General features: G+C 35.9%; 1 protein-coding gene across 1 annotated transcript in view; it reads right to left on the bottom strand.

Annotated features, from left to right (window-relative positions):
* Positions 1-26,702, bottom strand: part of SLC38A9 (solute carrier family 38 member 9) — an 84,516-nt gene that overhangs the window by 13,359 nt on the left and 44,455 nt on the right. Inside the window, exons 7-11 of the mRNA XM_044224662.1 lie at positions 26,001-26,171; positions 21,040-21,099; positions 17,843-18,037; positions 15,733-15,840; positions 5,595-5,701 (exon numbers count right to left, since the gene is read on the bottom strand). Coding sequence (XP_044080597.1) covers positions 5,595-5,701; positions 15,733-15,840; positions 17,843-18,037; positions 21,040-21,099; positions 26,001-26,171 — 641 coding nt within the window. The remainder of the gene's footprint in view (positions 1-5,594; positions 5,702-15,732; positions 15,841-17,842; positions 18,038-21,039; positions 21,100-26,000; positions 26,172-26,702) is intronic.

The raw sequence follows: 26,702 nt of genomic DNA, 5'->3' as shown, positions 1-26,702 counted from the left end.
TCACAAGTAGGCAGAGAGGCAGGTGCGGGGGGGGGGGGGGGGGGGGAGGGGACGGTGGCAGGGGAAGAAGCAGGCTCCCTGCCCAGAAGAGAGCCCTATGGCGGGGTTCCATCCCAGATCCCAGGACTCCGGGACCATGACCCAAGCTGAAAGCAGAGGCTTTAACCCACTGAGCCACTCAGGTGCCCCAAAGTCTGATTGTTTTGAAAGCTAGACTATACCTCATACCCTAGTTTCAATTAAGACAATAAGAAACCATCATCCATTTAAACTTTTAAGCTTCTTTTCAAAAAATATTTCCCACAAAAGACAAAAGTTGAGTCAGATTTTATCAGCTGAACCTAACATACTAGTTGTCCAAAGTGCTAGTTCCAAAAGGGAGCAGAAACAGGAACCCATTTTACACTATTTCCATATAAAAAACAGATTTCAAGGCCCACTGAGTGTTCTAGTAAGAAAGGCAGAGAATCTTCCTGCAATCCTTGGGAGACCATGAACTGAAATGCCTCTATTTCCATGCAGTCCTGAGCCTCTCCCACGGAGGAATATCTCCAGATACACTGGTGTAATTTTCCAGAAAAGTGATTCTACTTTGCAGTTTTAGGAAGCACAAATAGAGGCCGTCCTCTTTTTTTAATAGCAGTATGACACTAAAACTGCCTGGACACCTCTTTGAGGAAGATGTGGGGGCAGGTGTGGCACAGCTGAGGTCCACCTGCTCCTTCCTCACTGCTGTTTGCTCTCGCCCAGGAACAAGCTGGTCAGAAAGCTGTGCACTGCAGCCATGGCTTACAGATATCAGAAAGACTCCGATAAAACCTGATGTAGGGATCCACTGAATGTACATATGCCCTGGAGAATCTGTGCTGACTTGATCGGAGGCAAAAAGGAAAAGAATATCAAAGTAAAAGAAAGAGTTTGGATGCCCACCAAGATTCTGAGAATCACTATGAGAAAACTCCTTGGGCTGAAGCTACTAAGATTCCTAAGATTTTCCAAAGTCAGTTCTAGACAAGGATTCACAAGCCATTCATTAATTTGTACCATCCTTCAGAGGTTATTAAACAGATTACTTCCATCAGTATTAAATGGTTGAAGTTACTACTGTAGATACTTATACCAACTATTTCAATATATTATCAGTTGTTAAAAAAAATGTGTGATGTGATAATAATAATCCCTGAGAAAAAAAATCAATTTTTCCACGACTTAACAATTTTTGTTGAAACATTAAAAACCTGCACTGTATATTGGGGCACCCGGGTGGCTCAGTGGGTTAAAGCCTCTGCTTTAGGCTCAGGTCGTGATCCCAGGGTCCTGGGATCAAGCCCTATATCGGGCTCTCTGCTCAGCAGGGAGCCTGCTTCCTCCTCCCCTCTCTCTCTGCCTGCCTCTCTGCCTACTTGTGATCTCTGTCTGTCAAATAGATAAAATCTTTAAAAAAATAAAAAATAAAAATAAAAACCTTCACTATAGGAAATGGAAAAAAAAAAGCAAAAGTACTATTTATTTAATATATTATTTTTTTAAAAGATTTTTTATTTATTCATTTGAAAGATCAAGCAAGAGCATGAGCTAGGGGAAGGGTAAGAGGGAGAGGGAGAAATAGATCCCCCTGCTGAGCAGGGAGCCGATGTGGGACTCAGTCTCAGGACCCTGTGATTATGACTTGAGCCGAAGGCAGACACTTAACTGACTGAGCCACCCAGGAGCCCTATTTTAAAACATCAAGAATTAAACTGGCTTTTTTTTTTTTAATATCTAAAAATTTACCAAGAGCACTTCGAATTGTTTCCTCCTTCTCATGGTATAATTACAATATAGAGCAAGCATCTTTTCCATGCTGTAGTGACCTGTCATATTCCTTTCTTCTAAGTTTGTATCAGCTTCCATCATTTCATCCATTGTGCCTTCAAAGTTGTGAAGTATCTCTCAGAATTCTTTCAATGTGAAGTTTTCGGACAGTGCTACTTCCTTGGGGACAACTTCATTCTTCTTATCACAACCACTTTCCTCATTCATGTTGGTTAAGTTTACTTTCCCCAGGTCCCCAGGTTCCTCTGGCTACACACTGAATGTCTCTTGAACGCCCACATTTCCACAAGTGGGTTTCTTTTATGATTCCATTCATGTTTCATTCAAATTTCATTTCCAGCATTTTCACTTTTTATTTCATTATTGCACTTCACCTTTGTCAATTTTCTCTCTTGATTTTCCATTTTTGTAAAATATTATGTGGATTTACCATCGGGTAAGAAGGAGATGACTCAACTATCCGGTTGGCAGTCTCTGTGTAAAGTGAATGACAGATGTGTAGTGACCAATCAATAACAACAGACTTTGAAAGAAGTGATGTGATTGGTAACAGACCATGATATAGGTCTGTTACTTATGTGGTGATTTGTGAATTGAAGGGCTGGTAGCTATTATTTCATGTAAGTACTCAAATTTCAAATCCTGTGGTAATTGGAATTTGAGCCACAGTGTTCAGGGGACTGAGGTAATTTAATTAAACCACAGTAACTGAAAGTCATGCATGTAGGAACTGTGTAAAGTGAGGTCTGCCTATTATTTAACTCATTAAGACTTTTCTACTAAGACAAACTAATTTAGAGTACAGTAAAAATGTGCATGCATGTTTAAGGTGAAATATGAGACTTTAATGAAACTGTGCTTTTCACCTGCAGATTCCCAGATATACGAGGCACTCTCTGTTGTTAGGAGACTTTAGTGGTAAAGTCTGAGAAGCAGAGCCTTATGGATAGAATGATCCAATACATTACTTGGTCTAAGTTGGCCTAAGAAAAGAATTGATTAGTGTGGACAGGATACTTAGATGACACCATGGAATACATTAATGAGATTTACATTATTTCCTGTGAAGATGAAACAGTTATCTCCCACATAGCTTTCTAAACTTCCTAAAACTTGGAGTAGGTAGCTTTGTTCAAGTGACAATGAGTCAGGGAATTTGTGAAGGAGGAGGAAGAGATTTTTTTTTTTTAAAAGATTTTATTTATTTATTTGACAGAGATCACAAGTAGGCAGAGAGGCAGGCAGAGAGAGAGAGAGAGAGAGAGAGAGATAGATAGATAGATAGATAGATGCAGGCTCCCTGCCGAGCAGAGAGCCCCATGTGGGGCTCGATCTCAGGACTCTGAGATCATGACCTGAGCCGAAGGCAGAGGCTTAACCCAGTGAACCACCCAGGGGCCCCAAGGAGGAAGAGATTCAAAAGTACAGAGTTTTAAAAGTATATGTTCATTTTTCCCTTACATTTGCCAAGTTCCAAATGCTTAGTTAGGATAAACAAGACTTTCTTCCTATTCCCTCAGAAGATTTTAAAACTGTTTTTGACAAAAGTATAAGTATAACAAAACTAAGTATTTCCAAGATAAAAACTAAATATAGTGGCACCTGAATGGCTCAGTCTGTTAAGCGTCTGGCTTCAGCTCAGGTCATGATCTCAAGGTCCTGGGATCAAGCCCCCTGTCTTGTCCTAGGGCTCCCTGCTCAGTGGGAGCCTGCTTCTCCACCAAGCATTTCTGCCTGCTTCTCTGTCTGCCTCTGTCCCTGACCCTGCTCTTGTTCTCTCTCTCAAATAAATAAAATCTATAAAAAAAATTGAAAAATTAAATTAAAATCTAGTACACTTATGAGAAAAAAGGTAAGGAAGAACTGACATGATTCATTATGTATTTTTCTGGAAATCTACTTTAGCATTACAGGAAGAAATCTTGGAGAAGAATTGATAACATTCTCATTGCAAAACAAGTTTTAAGGCACTGGAAGAATCTGAAGGGGAAAATATTTTCTCCTGTTAGGTGAGAGATCCACAGTCTAAAGGTAAGGAAAGAAGGTAAGAGGGATATAGAAACAAAAAATTTCTAGCTGTTACTATACACCACAGCATGTTAAATATTTTTCTTATTTTATATGTTTAATTGTGATTAAAATCCTGAGAGATAGCTATAAAATAATGCTATGAAAAGGTCACCAGGTTTGGAAAACCCAGATTAACTGAATTCTAACCCCATTCACAGGTAATATGCCAGATATGTTAACATCTAAGAGTAAACATGAAAATGTTAGAATTTGATTTATATTCTTGGCCTAATTTGAGAGCTAACTTCCTACTCCTTAGAAGGATTTTTGCCTTCATAATGGCTCTACCAAACATTACTTGAAGTCTTCTCAGAACCCCCAGGTTCAGTGAACCCTTCTTCCTTTGTATTTCAGTAACAACTGTACATAGCTCTATTAAAGCTTCACCATGATTTTCATTTACATGGTTAGAAGCCATCAAACTGATTTCAAAATCTGCAGACAAGGCCACAAGTAACTGGGTTAACTTCTGACTGCTTTAGGTTCAGTTCACTCTTTTTTCTCTAGCGTCGTAAGGGAGAAGTTTAGGCTATTGATTTGAGATCTTTCTTCTTTTCTAGTGTAGTTATTTATAGCTATAAAATCTCCCTTCAAGCACTGCTTTTGCTGCATCCCATAAGTTTTGCTATGGTGTGTCTTCATTTTTAGTTATCTCAGAGTATTTTCCAATTTTTCTTGTGATTTCTTCTTTGACACATTGCTTATTATACGAGGCTGCTAATTAAATAAGGTCCATGTATTTGTCAATTTTCCCAATTTCTTTGTTAGTGATTTTTTTTTTTTTTAAAGATTTATTTGACATAGAGAGAGAGAGATCACAGGTAGGCAGAGAGGCAGGCACAGAGAGAGGGGGAAGCAGGCTCCCCGCTGAGCAGAGAGCCCGACATGGGGCTCGATCCCAGGACCCTGAGATCATGACCTGAGCTGAAGGCAGAGGCTTACCCCACTGAGCCACCCAGGTGCCCCTGTTAGTGATTTTTAAATTCACTTCACTGTGGTCAAAGAACACACTTGGCATGATTTTAATCCTTTTAAATTTATTGAGATTTATTCAATTTCCTAGCATATGGTTATCTCGGTATATGTTTCAAGATAGTGCATTTAAAGAATGTTCATTCTTTAAAAAAAAAAAAACCCAAAGAACCATTTTGTTCAAGGGTCAACTGTAGTCAGGTTTTTTTTTTTTAATCAGTCTGATATCTTTCAATGAGCATTTAGACCATTTATACTTAAAGTTATTATCAACATGATTGGGTTTAAATCTATTATCTTGCTATTTGTTTTCAGTTTTCCCATCTATTCTTTGTTTCTTTTCTTCTACTTTTTTTAATCTTTTAGATAACCTGGATATTTTAAGAAGACTGTATGACCACTGTTGGCTATTAGCAATGTCTCTTCATTTTTTTAGTGATTATTCTACAGCAGGGGTTGACAAGCTACAGTCTATGATGAAATCTGGCCCACTGTCTGTCTTTGTAAATAAAGTTTTCTTGAAACATAGCCACGCTCCAGTTGTTCAAGTATGATATACAGTTACTTAGGACACAGAGGCAGAGTTAGGCAGTTACAACAAAGACCGTAAGACCCACAGGCCCAAAATATTTACTATCTAAATCTTTACAGAAGAAGTTTGCTGACTACTGTTCCATGGTTTAAATTTAAGAATTAAGATCCAATAACAAAATTTAATTCCTCTGACAATTACTCACATTGTTTTCTTGATTCTTGTTGTTCTTCAAGAGTGTAATAATACAATTATGAATAAAGAAAGCAAGGGTAAGCACTCCAGTCAGCTGTGGAAACTGAAATCTTATCTCTAGGAGAAAAAGAGAGTGAAAAAAAACACAAAACATTAAACTGACAGCTAGAAAACGAATGTTAGTAGCCAAAAATTGACTGCCAAAAATTAGTTGTCCCTGCTTTATCCAGGGAATAAGAATATTAAAATGTCTTCACAAAGTTCCTCAAGGCTAGCATTATACTTGAGCAAAATACTTGAAAAGGGGAAGAAAAGCAATCAAGAAATGACTACTCTGTGAGGGTACTTCACATCGGTTATTGCTGTTTGAGGTCACACAACTAGTGTGTGGCAGGCACAGCAGGACTCAAACTTAGAACTCTAAAGGTCTCCCTCTTCTAATACTTGAATTTGCCAGAAAAACACCTTTAGAAAAGGAATCAGAAAAGGGAGAATTGGTCATTTAACATTTTTCAAAGGCTAATCCAAGAAGCACTGCTTACTGGGCTCTCTGCTCAGCAGGAAGCCTGCTTCTCCCTCTCCCATTCCCCCTGTTTGTGTTTCCTCTCTGGTTGCATCTCTCTCTGTAAATAAATAAGTAAGATCTTAAAAGAAAAGAAAAGAAAAAAAGCACTGCTTAAAAATACTCAAAATAACAAACATCTACACAGAGGGGAATGGTTAAACTATGATACAGTTGCTCTGTGGTATACAGTACAATAAGAATTACGTTCTAGAGAAAGATTTTATGCTATGGCAAATGTTTATGACTCAAATAGCATGTAGAGTATGATTTTTACATTTATTTTAAGAAGTTTGGGGGTATATATATGTATGTATGCTAAGAAAAAAGACTGGAGGGATAACCACAAAAGTTTAAAGAGTGGTTATCTGGCTAGTGGGATTTATTTTAAGTTAATCACTTATCTATATTCTCTAAATTTTCTAGAATAAATTCAAAGTTAATATGAAATAAGAATAAAATAATAAATATTTCAAAAGTACTGCAATTTCTGTCTTTGAGGTTTGCTAACACAAAAATGAAAAACTGTTTTTATGTAGAATAAGACCAAGAGTTACATGAAAACAGTGCTGTATCTAGGTGAAGTAGGTGGCAAAAGTGAAGAACAATCTGTCTCCGGGGATTCCTTAGTATAAAAAATACAAACAAGAAAACAAAGTCCACTGACTTCTTGCCATAGATTTAGGAAAGGAAATAAGAATAACTAAGAATCAAGCACTGGCTCTTAAAGAAATCAGGATGTAAGAATTTTAAAATCAATACTATAGTTTTCCATAAATTTTGTTGTTCTGTTAGCTTTTATCTAAATTTATTTGCAAAAGCAATTCAGAGTCCATTTTTCTGGGGTGCCTGGTGGCTCAGTCAGTTAGATGTCTGACTCCTGGCTTCGGCTCAGCTCATGATCTCAGGGTTGTGAGACTTAGCCCTGGGGTGGGCTCTGCACTAGGCATGGGACCTGCTTAAGATTCTATCTGTATCCCCCTCCCACTGCACCCACCTCCCTACCTGTGCACACACACTGTTTCTAAATAAATAAATTTTTCTCAGGGAAATTCTCCCCTTTTCTGTCTATAATTTTTTAACTTTTTAACATCTGAGCAGTAAAATAAAATGTGGGGGCAACTCCCACTTCTGTTTAAAAAAAAATAAAAAAATTATTCCATTTTTCAAACGATTTTATTTATTTATTTGACAGAGAGATAGTGAGAGAGGGAACACAAGCACAGGGGAGCTCTAGAGGGAGAAGCAGGATTCCTGCTGAGTAGGAAGCCCAATGTGGGGCTCGATCCCAGGACACTGGGATCATAATCTGGGCTGACGGCAGCTGCTTAACCAACCAGTGGGAGAAAGAGACAGCAATATAATAATAGTAGAAGGCTTCAATATACCACTTTTAACAACTATAGATCACTCAGACAGAAGTACACCAGATGTACCTGATAGACATTTACAGAACATTCCATCCAATAACAGGATACACATTCTTCTCAAGTGCACATGGAACATCTCCAAGATACATCACATGTTAGCCCACAAAATATGTCTCAACAGATTTAAGAGAACTGAAATCATACTGAGCATCTTTTCCAACCATGATGCTATGAAACTAGAAATCAATTACAGGGACGCCTGGGTGGCGCAGTTGGTTAAAACGACTGCCTCCGGCTCAGGGCGTGATCCTGGAGTCCCGGGATCGAGTCCCACATCAGGCTCCCAGCTCCATGGGGAGTCTGCTTCGCTCTCTGACCTTCTCCTCGCTCATTCTCTCTCTCACTGTCTCTCTCTCTCAAATAAATAAAAAAAAAAAAAAAAAAGAAATCAATTACAAAAAAACCCCAAAAAACAAAAACAAAAAAACTGGAAAAATTCACAAATATGTGGAGATTAAGTAACATGTTACTGAACAACCCATGAGCCAAAGATGGAACCAAAAGATAAATCAGGATGTTGAGATAAATGAAAATGGAAATACAACTTACCAAAACTTAAAGGATGAAGCAAAAATAGTTCTAAGAGGTCATTTTATGGTGATAAACATTCACATTAACAAACAAGAAAGATCTCAGATAAACAACCTAACTAAATGCCTGGGTGACTCAGGTGGTTGAGCATCCAAATCTCAATTTTGGTTCAGGTCATGATTTCATGGTTCTGGTATTGAGCCCCAGGTCAGGCTCTGCACTCAGTGAGTCTGCTTGAGGATTCTCCCTCTTCCTCTGTCCCTTCCCCAGCTTAAGCACATGCTCGCTCACTTGCTCTCTCTAAAATACATAAAAAATCTTAAAAAAAAATCCAAACATTATACCTCAAGTGATAATGAGAAAAATAAAGAACAAATTAACCTAAAGTAGAAGAAAGGAAACAACAAAGATGAGAGCAGAAATAGAGACTAGAAAGAAAATAGAAAAGATTAATAAAACTAAGTTGGCTTTTTGAAAAGATAAACAAAATAGATAAATCAGTAGCTAGATTAAATAAGAAAAAAGAGAGGACTCAGATAAAAAAATTATAAATGAAAGAGGAGACATCACAACTGATACCATTATAAGAGATTACTGTAAACACTTATACATCAATAAAGTGGACAACCTAGAAGAAACAGATACATTGCTAGAAACATACAAACTACCAAGACTGAATCATAAATGGAAAATATGAACAGACCAATTTCTAGTGAAGAAATTGAATCAGTAATAAAATCTCCCAATAAAGAAAAGTCCAGGCAGGACTAGATGTTTTCATTGGTGATTTCTAGCAAACATTTGAAGATGAATTAATAATAATCCTTTTAAAACTCTTCCACAAAATAAAAGAGGAGGGAACACTTCCAAACTCACTTTATGAGACCAATATTACCTTGATCTTAAATTCAGACAAGGACACTATAAAAAAAGTATTAAATTCAGACGAGGACACTACAAAAAAAGAAATATATAGGCCAATATCCCTAATGAGCATAAACGCAAAAATCCTCAACAAAACATTAGCAAACTTAATTCTAGACCATGATTAAGTAGGATTTATTTCAGGGATGCAAGGATAGTCCAACATCCACAAATCAATCAATGTGATACACCACATTAATAAAGCAAGGAATGGATGTAGAAAAAGCATTTCACAAACTTCAACATCCATTTTTGACAAAAACTCTCAACAAACTGGGTATGGAGGGAATGTATATTAACATAATAAACCTCAAACTCAACAGTGAAAAGCTGAAAGCTTTTCCTCCAAGATCCGGAATGAGACAGGATGCCCACTCACCAGTGTTGTTTTTAATTTATCAAATTAGAATGAGTAAATATCCAGCTTTTTCCAATTAACCAATAAAAACTCTTTTTGAGTAACTTTCTTAAAAACCTGAGATTCTTTTCAACAGTTTCAGTGAGATATAATTCATATGCACTTCATCCATTTAAAGTATATGACCATTTTGGAAAGCTATTTGGAAATATCAACCAAAGAAGAATATACACATACCCTTTGACCTTGCAAATCCATTCTGAGGTTTATACTCAAGAGAAAGGTGTCATATTTTTACCTTAAGATATGTGTAAGAATAGAGTACAACAATAAACATAATACTAAACAACTGGAGACAAATGCCCCTGGACAGTAAAAGAAACAAATTATGGGTATAGTTACACAATGAAATACCAATGAGAATGAACTATAAACAGACACAACTACATGGATTAATGTCACAATTTAATGTTGATTGGAAGAAGCCAGATACTAAAGAATGCATGTTCTATATTTCTCTTACATGACTTCAAAACAAAACAAAACACAGACAAAACCAACCTTTGGGGTTAGAAGTTAGAACAGTGGTTAACTTTGCAGGGAGATAGCAGCTGGCAGGCATAAATGACAGCGACTTCTGGAGTGCTAGTTTTTGGTCTGTTCTGGGTATCTGGTACATTGTTTGTGAAAAATAATCAAACTATATACTTAAGAGTTGTGCACTTTTATATAGGTATGCTATGTCTCAATAAAAAGTTCAAAAGTGAAAACGAAAAATGGTAGAGCCTACATGTAAAAAAATATGAAAACAGAAATTCCATTGTAATTGCAGGCATTTTAAGTAGAACGTAGTAGAACGTAGTCTGCTCCTAATGGAAAGTTAATAAAACTATGAAAGCATATATGGTTAAAAATTATTTTTTCTGTAGATGAACACAATGCTGCTAACAAATGGCAAATCACTGCATAATCCTTGCAGATCAGTGGCTGAAGTCTTTTTGAAATCAGTTTCAAAACATTTAAGTTTTTCATTTTAAAAATATAGTCCTAGATGTGTACTAATTGTTAAAAGTTAAAAGTATTACAGGGCTTCCAACAAAAACCAGCATTCTCTTGCTTCATACCTCCCAACCTCTCTTGCTTCATACCTCCCAACCTGAAGCCTGTTTCCCTGAGGTAATTATACCTCTTATAACTATTCAGCAGACTTCAAATTTATAATCTTATATTTAATATGCTTATATTCCTTTTCCTTTACTTTTAAAATTTTAGACATAATCCATTGATTTTCCCCCAGAAGACTTTAGTCCTACCACCACTCACATTTTCCCATCCTTTATCCCCCTAATATCTTAATTCTAACTTTGATTTTGTAAAAATCAGTATTCAGTGTTTTAATTTTGATGATTATTCTATATTATTCACAGTTAAGCCATGATATGTATTAGCATTATGTTTTCTTATATAAAAATATTTTTGTTGTCCTGTTTTTATAGAGATTTATGGAGATTTGGAGGTATTTCCTTTTCCCTTGCCTGTCTACTTAAAACTAATTTTTCCCCCAAACGCTACAAAAGAATGGTAAAGCTCCATTCTATACAACACATGAAATAATCTTTTCCATTTCATTTTCCTTTTGGATAAAATGCTTAATGGGGCCCTCTGTCTGCTGCTATAATCCAAGTGGGCTGCTGCACAGCTACTTCCTAGGATTTTGTCATTCACTGCTTTTTGGTGGAACACATTTTGCGGGTTTTTTTTTGCTGTTGTGTGTATGTGTGTATATGTGTGGAAAAAGAGAGCATGAAAGGTAAAGTTTTCCTTTACCTTCTGAAAATATCTATTGTACTACACTTGATTCAGAATTTTAAGTTAAAATAACTTATCCTGAGACCTTCATGACACTTCTCTCTTCTAGTTTTAGGAGTTGTTAAGAAGTCTGAGACTATTCTGACTCCAGACCTTTTGTGTAAACCTGTTCTTCATCCCTAGAAGCTTTCAGGGTCTTCTCTTTATTCATGGTGTTCTGAAATCTTATGATGATATGCTTCGGTGTGGGTTTTATTCACAATGCTGGGTACTGTGGGACCCGTACTTCTAGAAACCCGTGTTCTTTGATTAGCAGGAAACTTCTTAAATTATTTCTTTGACAATTTCCTCCCCCTTCATTTTCTCTCTGTTCCTTGGAACTACTTTTAGTTATTAGGCTACCTGGATTAACGCTTTAATTTTCTTATCTTTTCTCTCCTTCCTTCCCTCCCTCCCCCGCTCCCTATTTTCTTCCATCCATCCAGGATTCCAAAACCACTTTTTGGGAAGTGGGCTTTATCTTCCAAATTTTCTTTGCATTCTTAACTTCTATTATATTTTTGGTTTCTAAGACCAACCTCCCTCCTTCCTTCCTTCCTTGGCACCCAAATACTGTTTCATGGATGTATTACTTTCTTTTGTCACCTTGAGACGGTAATTTTTTTGCAAGTTTTCTTTTTTACTTTTTTTTTTTAAGATTTTATTTATTTATTTGACAGAGAGAAATCACAAGCAGATGGAGAGGCAGGCAGAGAGAGAGAGAGAGAGAGAGAGAGAGAGAAGCAGGCTCCCCGCTGAGCAGAGAGCCCGATGCGGGACTCGATCCCAGGACCCTGAGATCATGACCTGAGCTGAAGGCAGCGGCTCAACCCACTGAGCCACCCAGGCTCCCCTTTCTTATCCTTATTCCCTCTTATTCTCTTTTCCTTTCAAGGTCAGCCCCCCAACCACCCCACCCCCCACCGACTAAGTTTTGTTTTCATGTAAGAGGCTTTCCACAAACATCTAGTGATCTTTGCCTATTTTATTTTATATTGCAAAGTGAAGCACACAAAAATGTATACTTAGTAAACACCTAAGTGGTCTGATACAAGCAAGGTACCTGCTATTTCTTTGGTAGAACCCAAATTGCTCAAGACTCTATGTCTTTCCTCTTGGACTTGTCAGTTTCTCCAGAGGAGAACCCTCTGTTATCCTATGCTGTCAGCATTCTGGGAGCCAAAGAGTAAAGAAAAGAGAATTGGAGGGGTACAGGGAGAGAGGAGAGTCTTAACACTCAATATAACACTTTCACTTAGTCCCTGTTTTCAGACTAAAGCCTTTATCCTACCCTTTGTTGTGTGTGCAGAACCTTAGTCCTGAGGCGAACCACTTCAGTTTTTTCCATCTCTTGCTAAGTTGAGGAGGAAAAGGGATTTATAATCTAACTATCTATCTATTCCTTATGTAAACTTTCAAAGAATACTCCCCTTTTTAAGCTCTTTTCCTTACTCTTACTTTCAGAATGACCCAAATGCCTCCAAATACTGAGGGTTTCGATGTATAGCTGAAAATGGTTTCCTCTGTGATAGAGTCACTCTCTGCAGGTACTTAAATTTCAGCTCTGTCTGCTTTGCTGTCGGTCTAACCATCTACCAGTTTTCTAGTATCTAACAATCTATTGCCGTCTCTTGCCTGCTATATTGTCTCTGCTATAGTTTCTTTGTGTCTTTGTTTACATTTCTTGCTTTCTTTTTTTCTTTTTTAAAGATTTATTTATTTATTTATTTATTTATTTATTTGACACAGAGAGACCCAGTGAGAGAGGGAACAGGGGAAGTAGGGGGAGTGGGAGAGGGAGAAGCAGGTTTCCCACTGAGCAGGGAGCCTGATGCAGGGCTCCATCCCAGGACTCTGGGATCATGACCTGAGCCGAAGGAAGATGCTTAATGACTAAGCCACCCAGGTGCCCATTTTTACGTTTATTTCTTAACTATTGTTTTAATGAAATTCAGGAGGGAGTAGGGATAAACACCTTTATTCATTCAACATTGTTTATACACTACTTGCAATGCCCTCGGAATTATTATAGGTCTTGGGGGATATAACAGTAATAGAGAAGTACAGAACACAAAAACAAAGAACATCCCTTTTCTCAGGAGCTAGCATTCTTATTAAGGACAACAGATACACAAGTTTAAAAAAATACAGGTATTCCTTACCAACTGAACTTTCATTCTCTGAATTTAAGAAACAAATAGATTAAGAAACTTTTTTAGAAAGTCCTTTGTTATCTTAACTTCTGCTACTTTCTATCTGAAACTCAGGAACCAAGTAGATTAGAATAATAGATATCCCTTAATATTTTAATTCATTATTAGAATTAGGAACTTAATACATTTAGATAACCAGGGATACCTACATATAAGATTTGGTAGTGATGAGAGCACTAAAGAAAAATAAGTCACAAGAACTGGGAGTGGGCAGGAAGCCCAGGAAGGCCTCTCTAATGATAATAACCATGTGGCTTCCTAAAAAAAAGACAAGGTCATTTCATATGCAGGTAAAAGTTAGTGCAAGGATTCTAAGCTAGGAGTATGCTGTGGAACAGCAGGGAAACACTGTGGCTGGAGTGGACTGAAAAAGTAGAAAGGTAGTAGGGAATGACAGCAGACAGGAAGCCAGGAGTCAGATCACATAGTCAGATCACATAGTATTTGTGGACTATGACAGAAGCTTGCTTGCTTCTTTTTTTTCTTTAAGATTTTTATTTATTTGAGAGAGAAAGAGCGAGCATGAGCAAGGGGGAGGAGCATGACCAAATGTTATTCTGCTGCTGATAAGCTGAGCAGGAAGAAATGTGAGAACTGGACTTGGCTAAAATGGAGTTACTGGATACAGTGGAGTGACTGGGGCAAAAGCCTAGCAAACATGAGTTTAAGGCAAAATGGAAGGAGAAGTAGAAATAGTGAGAACAGACAACTCTTTCAAAGAGTATTTCTTTAAAGGGAAGTAACAGCAAGAGGGGAATGTGAAATTATCTGAGTTTTTGTTTTTAGACTGAGAGAGAGATTTTTATCTGGTAGAAATGGAGTAAATAAAGATTTAGTCAGAACTACAAATTTCTGTGAATTTTTCATCAGGATAGTAAAGACTTACACCCTCCAAAGTTCTTGGCTTCTTAATTAGCCTTTACTGAAAAAGATTTATGACATATTTTGATTCCTAAAAAATTCTTCACTTATAATAATGTAACGAATTTCAGAACCATAAATATAAACATAAGACTCCTTAATCCTCATGATTCTCCCTTTGTATCATTTAGAAATGAAATAAAGTAAAATAAATGGCTTAATATGTATTTAAATATATTTTCTTTTGCATCTTCTAAATATTTACACTCTCTTTTTTTTCATATTTCTCTCATGTCCTATTATTAGCAGAAATGTTTCTCACTAAGACTCTTAATATAAATCAGTATGGACCTAATTTTAGAAAAAACATCCCAGACTATTTTTATCGATGAATGGAAACACTATCCTTAAGTGGTCATTTTCATTCATATCCAATTTTAAATACAATATGGAAGAGAAGGATGCCTTTCAGTCTCTAGTATTTCCTTTATCCTGAATTTACACTGACTTTTTAGTCTTTATGGGCTTCTTACAGAAATTTAAAAAAAAAAAATCAAAGCTAATGCACCCAGATGATCTATGTAAACATAGCAACAACTTCCAACAAACAACTCTATATACTCAGAAAACCCAGGCATGTTGTAACAAAAGCAACAGAAGGAATGGTAGACAATTGTAATTGCTTCAGAGAGGAGACAGTTATAATTGCTCAGAATAATACGAGATACAAAACAGACTTGAATTCTAGACTACCTGAATTAACAGGTGAAGAATGGAAAGAAAGTTGTCTTTCTAAACAAATAAGAGAATTTTGTACTGCTTTCTCTTTACGAGTTTTCAGGATACTAGTATAATATTCACTTCCAATTTCTAATGTATTCTCACTTAGCATCGTCCATTCATTGCTTCACGGTGCCTTTATCATACCCCAAATCCACTAAATTTGGGTGAAACTTAAGATAACTACCAAGCTATAACCATGAGAGAAAAAAGGAGGGAGGGAACACTTACTAACCACCGTCTTAATTAAAAGCAATTTAAAAAACCATAAGGGAACAATGACGTTAATGAATAGTATTATCCACATATGTTAATCAGTGACTATGTCCTAAGCTTCTGAAATTCTAGGGGTATGCTTCTCCAGAAAAGTCTAGGAAATGAGGCTAGGAAATGCAACTTTTAATTGCATTATAACTTCAATTAACTTCAGTTCTCAAGCAGAAATGACAAAGGGCCCTAGTTACTCCTGGGAGAAAAGTGGAATAATTTTAAGTGCATTCCCGTTTTTAGCTTAATAGGATTAATGAAAAGTGCTCATCCAAAAAATGCCATTATTTGTTTTATAATAACAATACTTAATAATAGTTAACTAACAGGTCACATTTTTGTAATTTATTGATTATTTGGCCAAAACAGCTTACCTGGTACAAAATACTCTGTTTGCATAAACCAGTGAAATTCCAAATGAAATCCCAAGTGTATGGCCTTAAACGTGACAAGGAAAATCAAATAAAGAACGGACACTGTGCCTGTGAGACAAAATTCAGAAACCATTTGTCAACTTTGTGTATTTTACAGATTATTTTAAAGTTAAGCTTTGTTTCTAAATTTCAGCGAAGTGTGGAAAATTATTATTCTCATTGATCATTCCCACTAAAACCCAGGTGGAATCTAAAGAAAAGAAAGAAGCTACACGAGTTTTCAGAAAGCAAAACACTATGTAGTGGGCCTAAGAACTAAATGAAGGTAGCTCATATACTGAAGAATGCAAAACTGTTTAATTTATTTAAGAGCTGAGTTAAGTGGAGGATACATACAAAAAAAAAAAAAATCCATTACAAAATTGTAAGATTACACAGGAGGAAAAAAGCAACATGAAACTGACCCTCATTCTTTGTATTGCAAATATTAGAGATGGTCAAAATGCTGGAAAAGTCTGTCACAGCATTTACTATAAGATGGTAAGAGAGTAAAGAAAGGAAAGTAAGAAAGAAGAGAAAGAAAAGATATGGCTCATAAGACTATTTGAGAAAGGTGATATGCCAAATAATCCATGAATAATCTGAACTAGTACCTAGAGAAGGGTTTGACTGGGTAGTACTACCTGCTAGATGATAAGATTACAGATTCCATTCATAGCTATTCATACACAGGGTGAAGTGGGTATTCAGAATTTTTAGTAATCTAGAAGGTAGAGAATTTTCCTTTTAAGGAATTAAGTCCAGTCATTATGGAGTAGAGTCAGGAGATTCAAGTGGGTTTCTTACATACTAATTTCTGTAAAGAGGCTATAGTTTTAAAACAAAGGCAAAGTACCAAAAAAAAAAAAAAAAAGGCAAAAGCAAAATATTCTTAAGGAGGTAGAGAATAATCAACCTGGTTACAAGTCCAGTGATTGTTTTAGCAAATACTTTTCCCAGTTTATATGCTAATGTTAAAAGATCTGTTCCATAGGAAAGTCGGCAAGCAAATTAGGAAACCACAAATAAGCTATGTAAGTTCTACTATGGGTTTGCAGAGTAGTTGACACAGAAACGATAAAAAAAAAACGAGGCCAAAGTTTATATCCCAATTCTTGATTTTCTGTGTGTCTGTGGCAGTCTTGCAGAGAATCCTATTGTGAGTAGAGAGCTATAAAGAAACTTACCTCCTCCTTTGGTTTTCTGAAAACCCCAAAAGCTAACTCCTTGATGTGATGAATAATCTATTATTTTATACTCTACACTGCCTACCAGGAGATCAGAACTATAGGGAGGAGGTGAAACCCTATGGATTATTTGGAGTTATCGATTTTTTATGACTATTATCCTTATTTTTAGTTAACCAGATCTAAGTTTTCATTGGGGGATTCCTTTTGTCATCTTAAAGTTCAGTATTGCAAATGAAAATGGGATAAAAAACATTTCTTTAATGATGCAGAAATTTGTGAAATTTCTTCAGTGATTTCGGAAATTTCTGAAAAACTGGACTCATGGTAAGAAGTCTGTACTTTTAAGGAGGCAACAGTGTTCCAGTAAAGAAAAAGCAATGAGGAGGACAGTAAAAGCAGAATAAACCTCATTAGGGTGAGTTAAAGAATGATATCCCAGGTTGAAGCTAGGTGATAATTCTGTGCTATATTCTTAAGTAGAAACTGTAGGAAAAAATATTCCAGTAAATTCTTAAGTTTCCAATCCTTAGTATTGAGATTCCCTGTATTATCCAGTTTGGATCTCTCCTCCTGAAATCTTAATCTGTTTCCTCTAGTTGTACCCACCAAGGAAATGAGGAACAGTGGTTCAGTCAGGCTAGAATGGGACAACTAATAATTCATCTTTTAAAAAAAAGAACCTGGACTTGAAATGGTCATCTACATTTTTCTCTGTGTCAAACTCCAAAAGAAAACCACAAAGCAGGGTAACATATAAGTGAACAAATTAAACATAGGTGAATAGGCCTGGTAGGTAACTCTCCCAAGCCAGATCATACTTCCACAGAATCCAGTGTGAACTCTATTACACAGAAGCTCCATAACACAGTGTCTCAGCTTACCTAGGATATTAAATTTTGAAAAAAATGAAGGAGATTTGAAATTGAGTAGTGGCAGGAGGAGTCCTATGAGGTAAAAGGGCACTGTCTTAGACTTATTCCACCACTTTTCAAACTGTTCAAGTCCTGTGTCATTGGCATAGAAAATCATAGAGCCATTGTTGGGATGGTCGCCACTCCCAGCACTTGGACAAATCACTGCAACAGAAAAGCATCAGGTTAGAGAAGACCACAAAGAATACAAAATGGCTACCCCAGAGACTGACACTTGCTCTACCAACCTCAACTTGTATCATGAATAAGTTGCTGCTTTCTGGAAAAAAAAGAGAGGTTTATATTTGAACACATTAGGAAACTTTTACTTACAAATAATTAAAGGTGGGAGAATCTTAGAAAATTCTGAGGTATATCCTTAATTTCTATGAGAAGCTACAAAATTATCCTACCAACTATCTTTTGGTTCCATTGCCAGAGAGAAAATACTGAACTGAATGGTATTTGATCTTATTTATACAATAATGTAAGAAATATTCAGGGTGACTGTTTGCTACCTTTGTGCTAATAACCCACACAAAGTCCAAAGAACAGGTTTGTTTCCTTCTTTCTTTTTAGAGGGGGGAGGGGCAAAAGGAGAGAAAGAAAAGACAATCTCAAGCAGGTTCCATAACCAGTGCACAGTCCAACATGGGACTCAATCTCACAACCCCGAGATTATGACCTGAGTCAAAGTCAACAGTCAGATGCACAATTGACTGAGACACCCACCCGCCTCAGAACAGATTTCCTTAACAATAAACAAAATCTATGGGTTTGGAATAAAAAGTGGACATCATTGAAACAGATGACATGTTAGTGCCCAAACCTAACTTGCTTATAGCTTACGAATCTTGAATTCCAGCAATATGGAATAATTCTCATGTGAGTTTATCACATTTTATAACAGCCTAATAGCTTAGATGATAGCCAGAGAACTGCTGAGTAAAATACATTTTCCCTAACGCTGATCTTGAAGTGGCTAGCAATTTCTTCTGTTAGGAGAGATGATAAAAATCATTCTATGTTTCTAATTTCATAACACTACTTTCCTTAATAATCAGCACCTTAAAAACAACTCTTAATGCTGGTGAAAAATACTAATAAGTAACAAGCATTCTCATCATTAGCTAAAGAGAAAATGATATATTCATTTTAAGTTCTGTTTTTAATTTTATTTTCTATCCATTATATATTTGGCATGCCACAAAGGCAAACACTTACTTTTCTTGCTTAGTCTGCTTTTTAACATGTTTTCTATGTTTGGACAGAAGTAAGTTAACTTGGATTTTTTTGTGTGTGTGCTAGTAATTACAGTGGAAAACAGCACAGGCTATGGAACTAAATTGACTAAATAATGAATCTTGACTCTCTCACTTAGTAGTTGTGTAACTTTGGGTAAGTTATGAACTTCTCTGTGCTTTGGTTTTTCCATCTAGGGAGTGAAGTTAACATAATCGACCTAGCAGTGCTATAAAACTAGAAGTGCTATAAAACCATAAAATACCTAGAAGTGCTATAAAACATTTAGGATAATGCCTACACACAGTAAGTATCCAATAAAGGTTAACTATAATTTTACATTAACTGAAATGTATTGTTTCATAGTATTTAACACATCATTCAAAGAGAAGAACGCAAAGTAAACTGACTTTGCTGACGGTACTCTCCAAATCATCAGTGTAATCAGGAAACTTATGAACATATTTTAAAGTTAACCCAAAATATGTGAGTGTTTAAGTATTCAAAAGTGTGTGTGTGTATCTGTCTGTCTACAGAAATGCTGGTACTGTACCCACTCATTTGCTAGTGTTAATAAAACACAGGTTAATGAGCTTAATTAAGGAACAAAGACACTGAACAGTAAATACTGAAACATTTGCTTTAAGAGAGGAGAGACTTCCATCCGTTCATTATATCCTCAGAGCCTAGAATAGTTCCTGACACATAATAAGCCTAATAAATATATGTTGAGGGGCGCCTGGGTGGCAGAACTGGTTGAGCTGTTGACTCCTGGTTTTGGAGTAGATCATGTTCTCAGGTTGGTGGGATGGAGCCCCTCATAGGACTCTCTGCCCTTCTCCCTGGCAGTCTTCTCTCTCTCTCTTAAATATATAATTACATTAAAAAAAAATATATATATAGAATGAATTTTCTTCTCATTGATCAATGTGTTCCTCCATTGGAATGATATCAATTTAGTATCTCTGAAATCTAAATATATAAATCTAACATAAAGATACATTAGAAATCATAACAAAGATAAATTAGCATTTCTGAAATCTAATACTCTGAAATCTAAATCATTACTACATAAAGCTTTGGATAATGTTAAAGATTAACAGTAAAACTGTTAAGAAGGTTACCTTAGCTTTTACTTTTTTTTTTAAGGTTTTACTTATTTATTTGAGAAAGAGAGAACAGGTGAGAGGGAGAGGCAAAGGGAGAAGCAGATGCCCCATTGAGCAGGGAGCCCTACTTGGGGCTCTATCACAGGACCCTCAAATCATGACCCAAGCCAAAGGCAGATGCTTAACTGACTGAGCCACCCAGGCACCCCTACATTAGCTTTTAACATTCACTTTCCTCATGACTGCCAAAGTAGATAAATCCATAAGCCAAAAAGATTTATTTTTAACAAATTAATTAAAGGAAACCTTTCTAAGAAATTAAGATTTTTTTTTTAAGTCATGCCTTCAGTTTATTTGTATTTACTAACCTTTGTTCATTATTAGGAAATTATTTTCCAGGATACAGACTTGTGTATCTTAAGCATTAGTAAATAATACAGCAAATGTCTAAAAAAGTTAACAACCTGAGAACTATGCTTCTAGACTTCCAAAACAATTAGCAAAGATACAAGCTCTTAAAAATGTGTATTGACTACTTATAGGCAAACATGGATTCTAGAGATGTGAGCTACCATTGTGAACTGCATAATACAAACTCAATCTTGTTTAGCTCACATTAATACAACCTTTCATGGAGTTTCTTTTTTTGAAACACATTGGTTGCCATCAATTTAATACTGGCTCAGTTAATATAATGGTAATGATGTTGCACTAATTATTTACCTAAAATAAAGCAATATGCTCCACCTTAAATTCCTTCTGAAGCAAAGTGGAAAATAAAAAAATAAGCTAAACTTTAAATTTCAAACTACTCACCAGGGTTGCTATCGTTGGTACTCAGTACAGCATCCGTGTCATTGATGTGATGAATAAAATCTAAAAATTACAGAAAAAACAGTTTAATATCAAATGAAAGATGCTAAATCAATCACCCCCTAAAATCTTTGATCTACAAAAATCATTTAGATCTACTGTGTGGTAATATTACGTAGAACACTGAACCAAGCCTGCTTCATTATTAACCAGCTTAACCATTCTCAGCTTTTCTCTACTTACAGGAATGATGTCATGGGCTTCAGTTCCCACTATGGAAAATTTTTACACGATTGCAGATTAAAAAAAGAAAAAAGATCTACCTACACAGCAGAATTTAGTTAAAGCCCTGGAATCAAGATAAAGTATACAATTTTTTTCTTCTACTCATACTAGTTGATATAAGTATAGTTACTTCTTATATAAAGTTCTGAAGCCTGCAGAAGGTGAAAACCAACACTTAAAACAGCAAAACTTATTTGGAGAATCACATAAAGCTTTCATAAAGTATTATATATGTTTTAATAGACTGAAGATTATGTAATAATTATTGCTCACATGTACCACTAAGTTATACTAAAGGAAGTAGCAAAGTATAAAGCATATGCAGAATGGGAGAAGATATGTTCAAGTGACATATCTGATAATGGGTTAGTATCCAAAATCTATAAAGAACTCATCAAACTTGGGGCGCCTGGGTGGCTCAGTGGGTTAAAGCCTCTGCCTTTGGCTCAGATCATGGTCCCAGGGTCCTGGGATCGAGCCCTGCATCAGGCTCTCTGCTCGGCAGGGAGCCTGCTTCCCTTCCTCCCTCTCTGCCTGCCTCTCTGCCTACTTGTGATCTCTGTCTGTCAAATAAATAAATAAAATCTTAAAAAAAAAAAAAGAACTCCTCAAACTCAATACCTAAAAAAAAAATAATCCAATCAAGAAATGGGCACAAGACATGAACAGACATTTTTTTCAAAGAAGACATCCAGATGCCTAATAGATACATGAAAAGATGTTCCACATAACTCATCATCTGGGAAATACAAATAAAAACCACAATGGGATACCACCTTACACTGGTCAGAATGGCTAAAATCAACAACACAGGAAACAACAGATATTGGCCAGGATGTGGAGAAAGGGGAAACCTTTTATACTGTATTCTTTTACTTTTATACTGTATTCAAAGTATAAATTTTATACTGTATACAAAGTGGTACAGCCATTCTTAACAGTATGGAGGTTCCTCAAAAAGTTAAAAATAGGGACACCCGGTGTCTCAGTCTGTTAAGTGGCTGCCTTAGGCTTGGGTCATGATCCTAGGGTCCTGGGATCAAGCCCCACATTGGGCTCCCTGCTCAGCAGACAGCCTGCTTCTCCCTCTCCCTCTGCCTGCTGCTCTGCCTACTTGTGCTCTCTCTCTCTCCCTCTTTGTCAAATGAATAAATAAAATCTTAAAAAAAAAAGTTAAAAATAAGACTACCCTATGACCTAGCAAATGAATTATTAGGTATTTACCCAAAGGATACAAAAATACAAATTCTAAGGGGTACATGCACCCTAAAGTTTACAGTAGCATTATCAACAATAGACAAATTATGGAATAGCCCAAATGTCCATTAACTGATTAATGGATAAAAAAGATGTGGTGAATACATATGTATGTGTGTGTGTGTGTGTGTTTATATACATATAACCAGAATATTACTCAGCCATTAGAAAGAATGAAATCTTGCCATTTGCAATGATGAGGATGGAGCCAGACTGTATTACGCTAAGCAAATTAAATTAGAGAAAGACAAATACCATATAATTTCATTCATATGTGGAATTAAAAAACAAAACAGATGAACAAGGGGGGAGGAAAAAAGAGGGAAGCACTGATAAGAGGCTCTTAACAACAGAGAACAAACTGAGGGTTGATGGAGGGAGGTGGATGGGGGATGGGCTAAATGGGGGATGGGTATTAAGGAGGGCACTTGTTATGATGATCACTGGGTGTTACATGTAAGTGAGGAATCACTAAATTCTAACCTGAAATCAATATTACACTATATGTTGACTAGAATTTAAATAAAATTTTGAAAAGAAAAACAAAGTATCTGCTTGACATCTCAAAAGAAAAGCATATGCAGATATCTAAACATTCAAATCACTCTATAGTTAATGAGAGAATGGATTAAGAATGTGTTTTCTTGTTAGACTGAAGTTACTTTCTTCTTTTTTTTTTTTTTTTTAAGATTTTATTTATTTATTTGACACAGAGCGAGAGAGATCAGGACCTTGAGACCATGACTTGAGCTGAAGGCAGAGGCCCAACCCACTGAGCCACCCAGGCGCCCTGAAGTTACTTTATTCTGTTTGATGTTAATCTTTTATGACCTTAGTAAGCCTTAAGTGTTTAATGTGAAAGTTAAATGATATGATAAAAAATGTTGGATTAGATTTTCAGGTCATAAAGTAAGTTAAGTATGTATGAATTATTCACCTCCACTGTATGCTTGTCAAGATAAAAGCAGGAGAGTAGTGCTCTAGGCTTTTGTACTATCTTTAAGGGTTATTAGTGATAAGATTAGAGGTGATCAGTTTTTATCTATTTCCTGATGCCAAAGACTCAAATAAGGCTTGTAAAACCTTAACACCAAGTATGGTAGGGTGAATAGTCTACCCTCAAATCCACATCCATAGGAACCTTAGACTGTGACCTTATTTGGAAATAGGGTTATTAAGTTATATAATTAAGATGAGGTCATACATGTTAGGGTAGGCCCTAAATTCAATGACTGGTATCTTTAATAAGACACACTGAGGGAAGATGGCCATGTGAAGACAGGCAGAAATTGGGTGATGCAGCCACAAGCTGAGGAATGCCAAGGATTGCCAACAATCAATCACCAGAAGCTAGGAGGAGATAAGGAAGAAGTATTCTTTCCTAAAGGCTTCAGAAGGAGTGGAGCCCTAGTGACACTTCAATTTTGGATTCCAGTCATCAGGACTGCAAGAGAATAAATTTCTCTTGTTTTAAGCTGAACAGTTTATGGTAATTTGTTATAGTAGCCAAATACATCAAGGCTCAACAAGGGCAGTATGAGGAAAAAAAACAAAAAAACAGACTATAGGCTAATATCTCTTTTGAAAAGACACAAAAGTTCTAAATAAAATAGTAACTCTTTTCCTCTTGAAAATAAACTGAATCCAGTAAAAAATTAAAAAATACACATTATGACTGCTAAACTAAGTTTATCTAAGAATATAAGAATGATTTAAATAATACAAAATGTATTCATTTAACTTATCATAATAACAATTTTAAGGAGAAAAGATTGGGGTGCCTTGGGTGGCTCAGTTGGTTAAGTGTCTGACTCTTGGTTTCAGCTCAGGTCATAATCTCAGGGTTGTGAGACAGAGCCCATGTCTGGCTCTGGGTTGGGCATGAAGTCTGCTTAGCATTCTCTCTCTATCCCTGTCCCTCTGCCCTTCCCCACCCTGCTCACACTCTCTCTTAAAAAAATAAATAAATAGGGCGCCTGGGTGGCTCAGTGGGTTAAGCCACTGCCTTCGGCTGAGGTCAGGATCTCAGGGTCCTGGGATCGAGTCCCGCATTGGGCTCTCTGCTCAGCAGGGAGCCTGCTTCCTCCTCCTTCTCTCTCTACCTGCCTCTCTGCCTACTTGTAATCTCTCTCTGTCAAATAAATAAATAAAATCTTAAAAAAATATAAATAAATAAATAAATAAAAATAAAGGAGAAAAGATTTATGATCATCTCAAGGGATACAGAGTATTAAATGTCTGATAAAATCCAGTACACATTAATAAAAATTCTTAAGAGAATAATAGGCAGGAACATCTTTAAATTGCTAAAGGGTATAACCAATATCCCACAACAAACTTAATATTTAATGGGGAAGGATATCCACAGGAACAATATAAGGATGTCTACCAGAGACATTATCTACATAACTTTATACTTTAAAAAAGATAAACATGTATAAATATGTGTACATATAAACATATATGTTGTGTGTTTGTGTATATATATATAAATATAAGGATATATGTATATATATAAATGTATGTATATAGGTATGAATCATTTAAAGTAATAATTGGATGGGAAGTTTTCATTACTCATGAACAACATAACTGTCTAAACATAAAATCCAGAGTGAACCTATAAAATTAGAATCGATATGAGTTTGACATATTTGCTAGATTCAAGACAAAGGTTCCAAAATTAATTAGGTTATTTTATAATAGCAACAAATAACTTGAATTTTTATAATTAACAAATATAGCACTACTTTCTGGGACGATGGAATGGTTTCATGAAGGTGGTATGGTTACATGGATTTATTCATCAAAATTATATGGCTAGGATTTATGTGTTTCTATGAATGTAAATTCTATCTAAAAAAAGAGAACTATATCGGGGCGCCTGGGTGGCTCAGTGGGTTAAAGCCTCTGCCTTCGGCTCAGGTCATGATCCCAGTGTCCTGGGATCGAGCCCCACATCGGGCTCTCTGCTCAGCGGGGAGCCTGCTTCCTCCTCTCTCTGCCTGCCTCTCTGCCTACTTGTCATCTCTGTCAAATAAACAAATAAAATCTTTAAAAAAAAAAAAAAAAGAACTATATCTATAACAACTGAGGTGGGGAGTGGAGTGGGTATACGCATAGATCTTTTTTTTCCAGTGGATAAGATAATGACACCAAGGGGGGAAAAAATCTGTTCGTAGGCAGTAAAAATTTCTTTTTACATATAAAGCACAAATACACAAACACACAAAGAGTTTATAAATGGATAAAAGTATGTCTATGATATTAAAACAAAATGAATCAATTATATCTTCCAGAATTACAAATGACTTTTTACTTTATTTATCCCAAGTCCAGAATTTAAGGCTGAAACTAAAACATTGCAGTAGTTACTGTATCTGAAAGTAACTACTGTTAAAGCATATGATATGGATACTTACTAAAAATAAACCTTCCAGTATTAAAAAGAAAATTAGACATAAGCACCCAATAAACTATCATTGCTCCAATGAGAGATACCAAGGAGAAAAGGAGACTTGACCACTGTCCAAAGGAGCCAAAATAGTATCTGCAGACATCTGGATATTCCCAGGTACTGGTATCCACTGATGCTAGATAAAACAAGAGAAAGAATAAAACAGATGTTACTAATATATCCATTAATCATAATCTGTGTTCCCCTAATTAACTCAAAATATCTAGCAAAATATTAAGAATAGTCCATCACCAGATATTAGAACACAGAATGATGTAACAGAAATTAAAACATTACAGAACAAACACATAAAAAGATATATAGGTCAACAAAACAGTACAGATAATATAAGAAACAGATTACAGTATCATAATATTTTGCAATTAATAAAAACAAATGAAAAATCATGGCTAAGCAAAATCATGAGTAAGAGTCAAGATATTATTCAATAATATTTGGCATACTTAAATGACATATGGGGGAAAGTTTTCCTGAGTCCTAATTAATTCAAAAATTAAGTAAGTTAGAAGACAATATAAAAATAGACCTTGAAGGGTTATCCTTTTCTATCAAATGAAGAAATAGAAATACAATGGAAAAGATCAACAGATATAAACAAACTCATATAATACAAAAGCCATTCAAATGTTGAATGGAAAAGAAAATT

The sequence above is a fragment of the Neovison vison genome, chromosome 1 (genome assembly GCF_020171115.1).
Source record: "Neovison vison isolate M4711 chromosome 1, ASM_NN_V1, whole genome shotgun sequence".
Lineage (NCBI taxonomy): Eukaryota > Metazoa > Chordata > Mammalia > Carnivora > Mustelidae > Neogale > Neogale vison.
The sequence above is the reverse complement of the archived record's forward strand: the minus strand, read 5'-3'. Positions and strand labels throughout refer to the sequence as shown.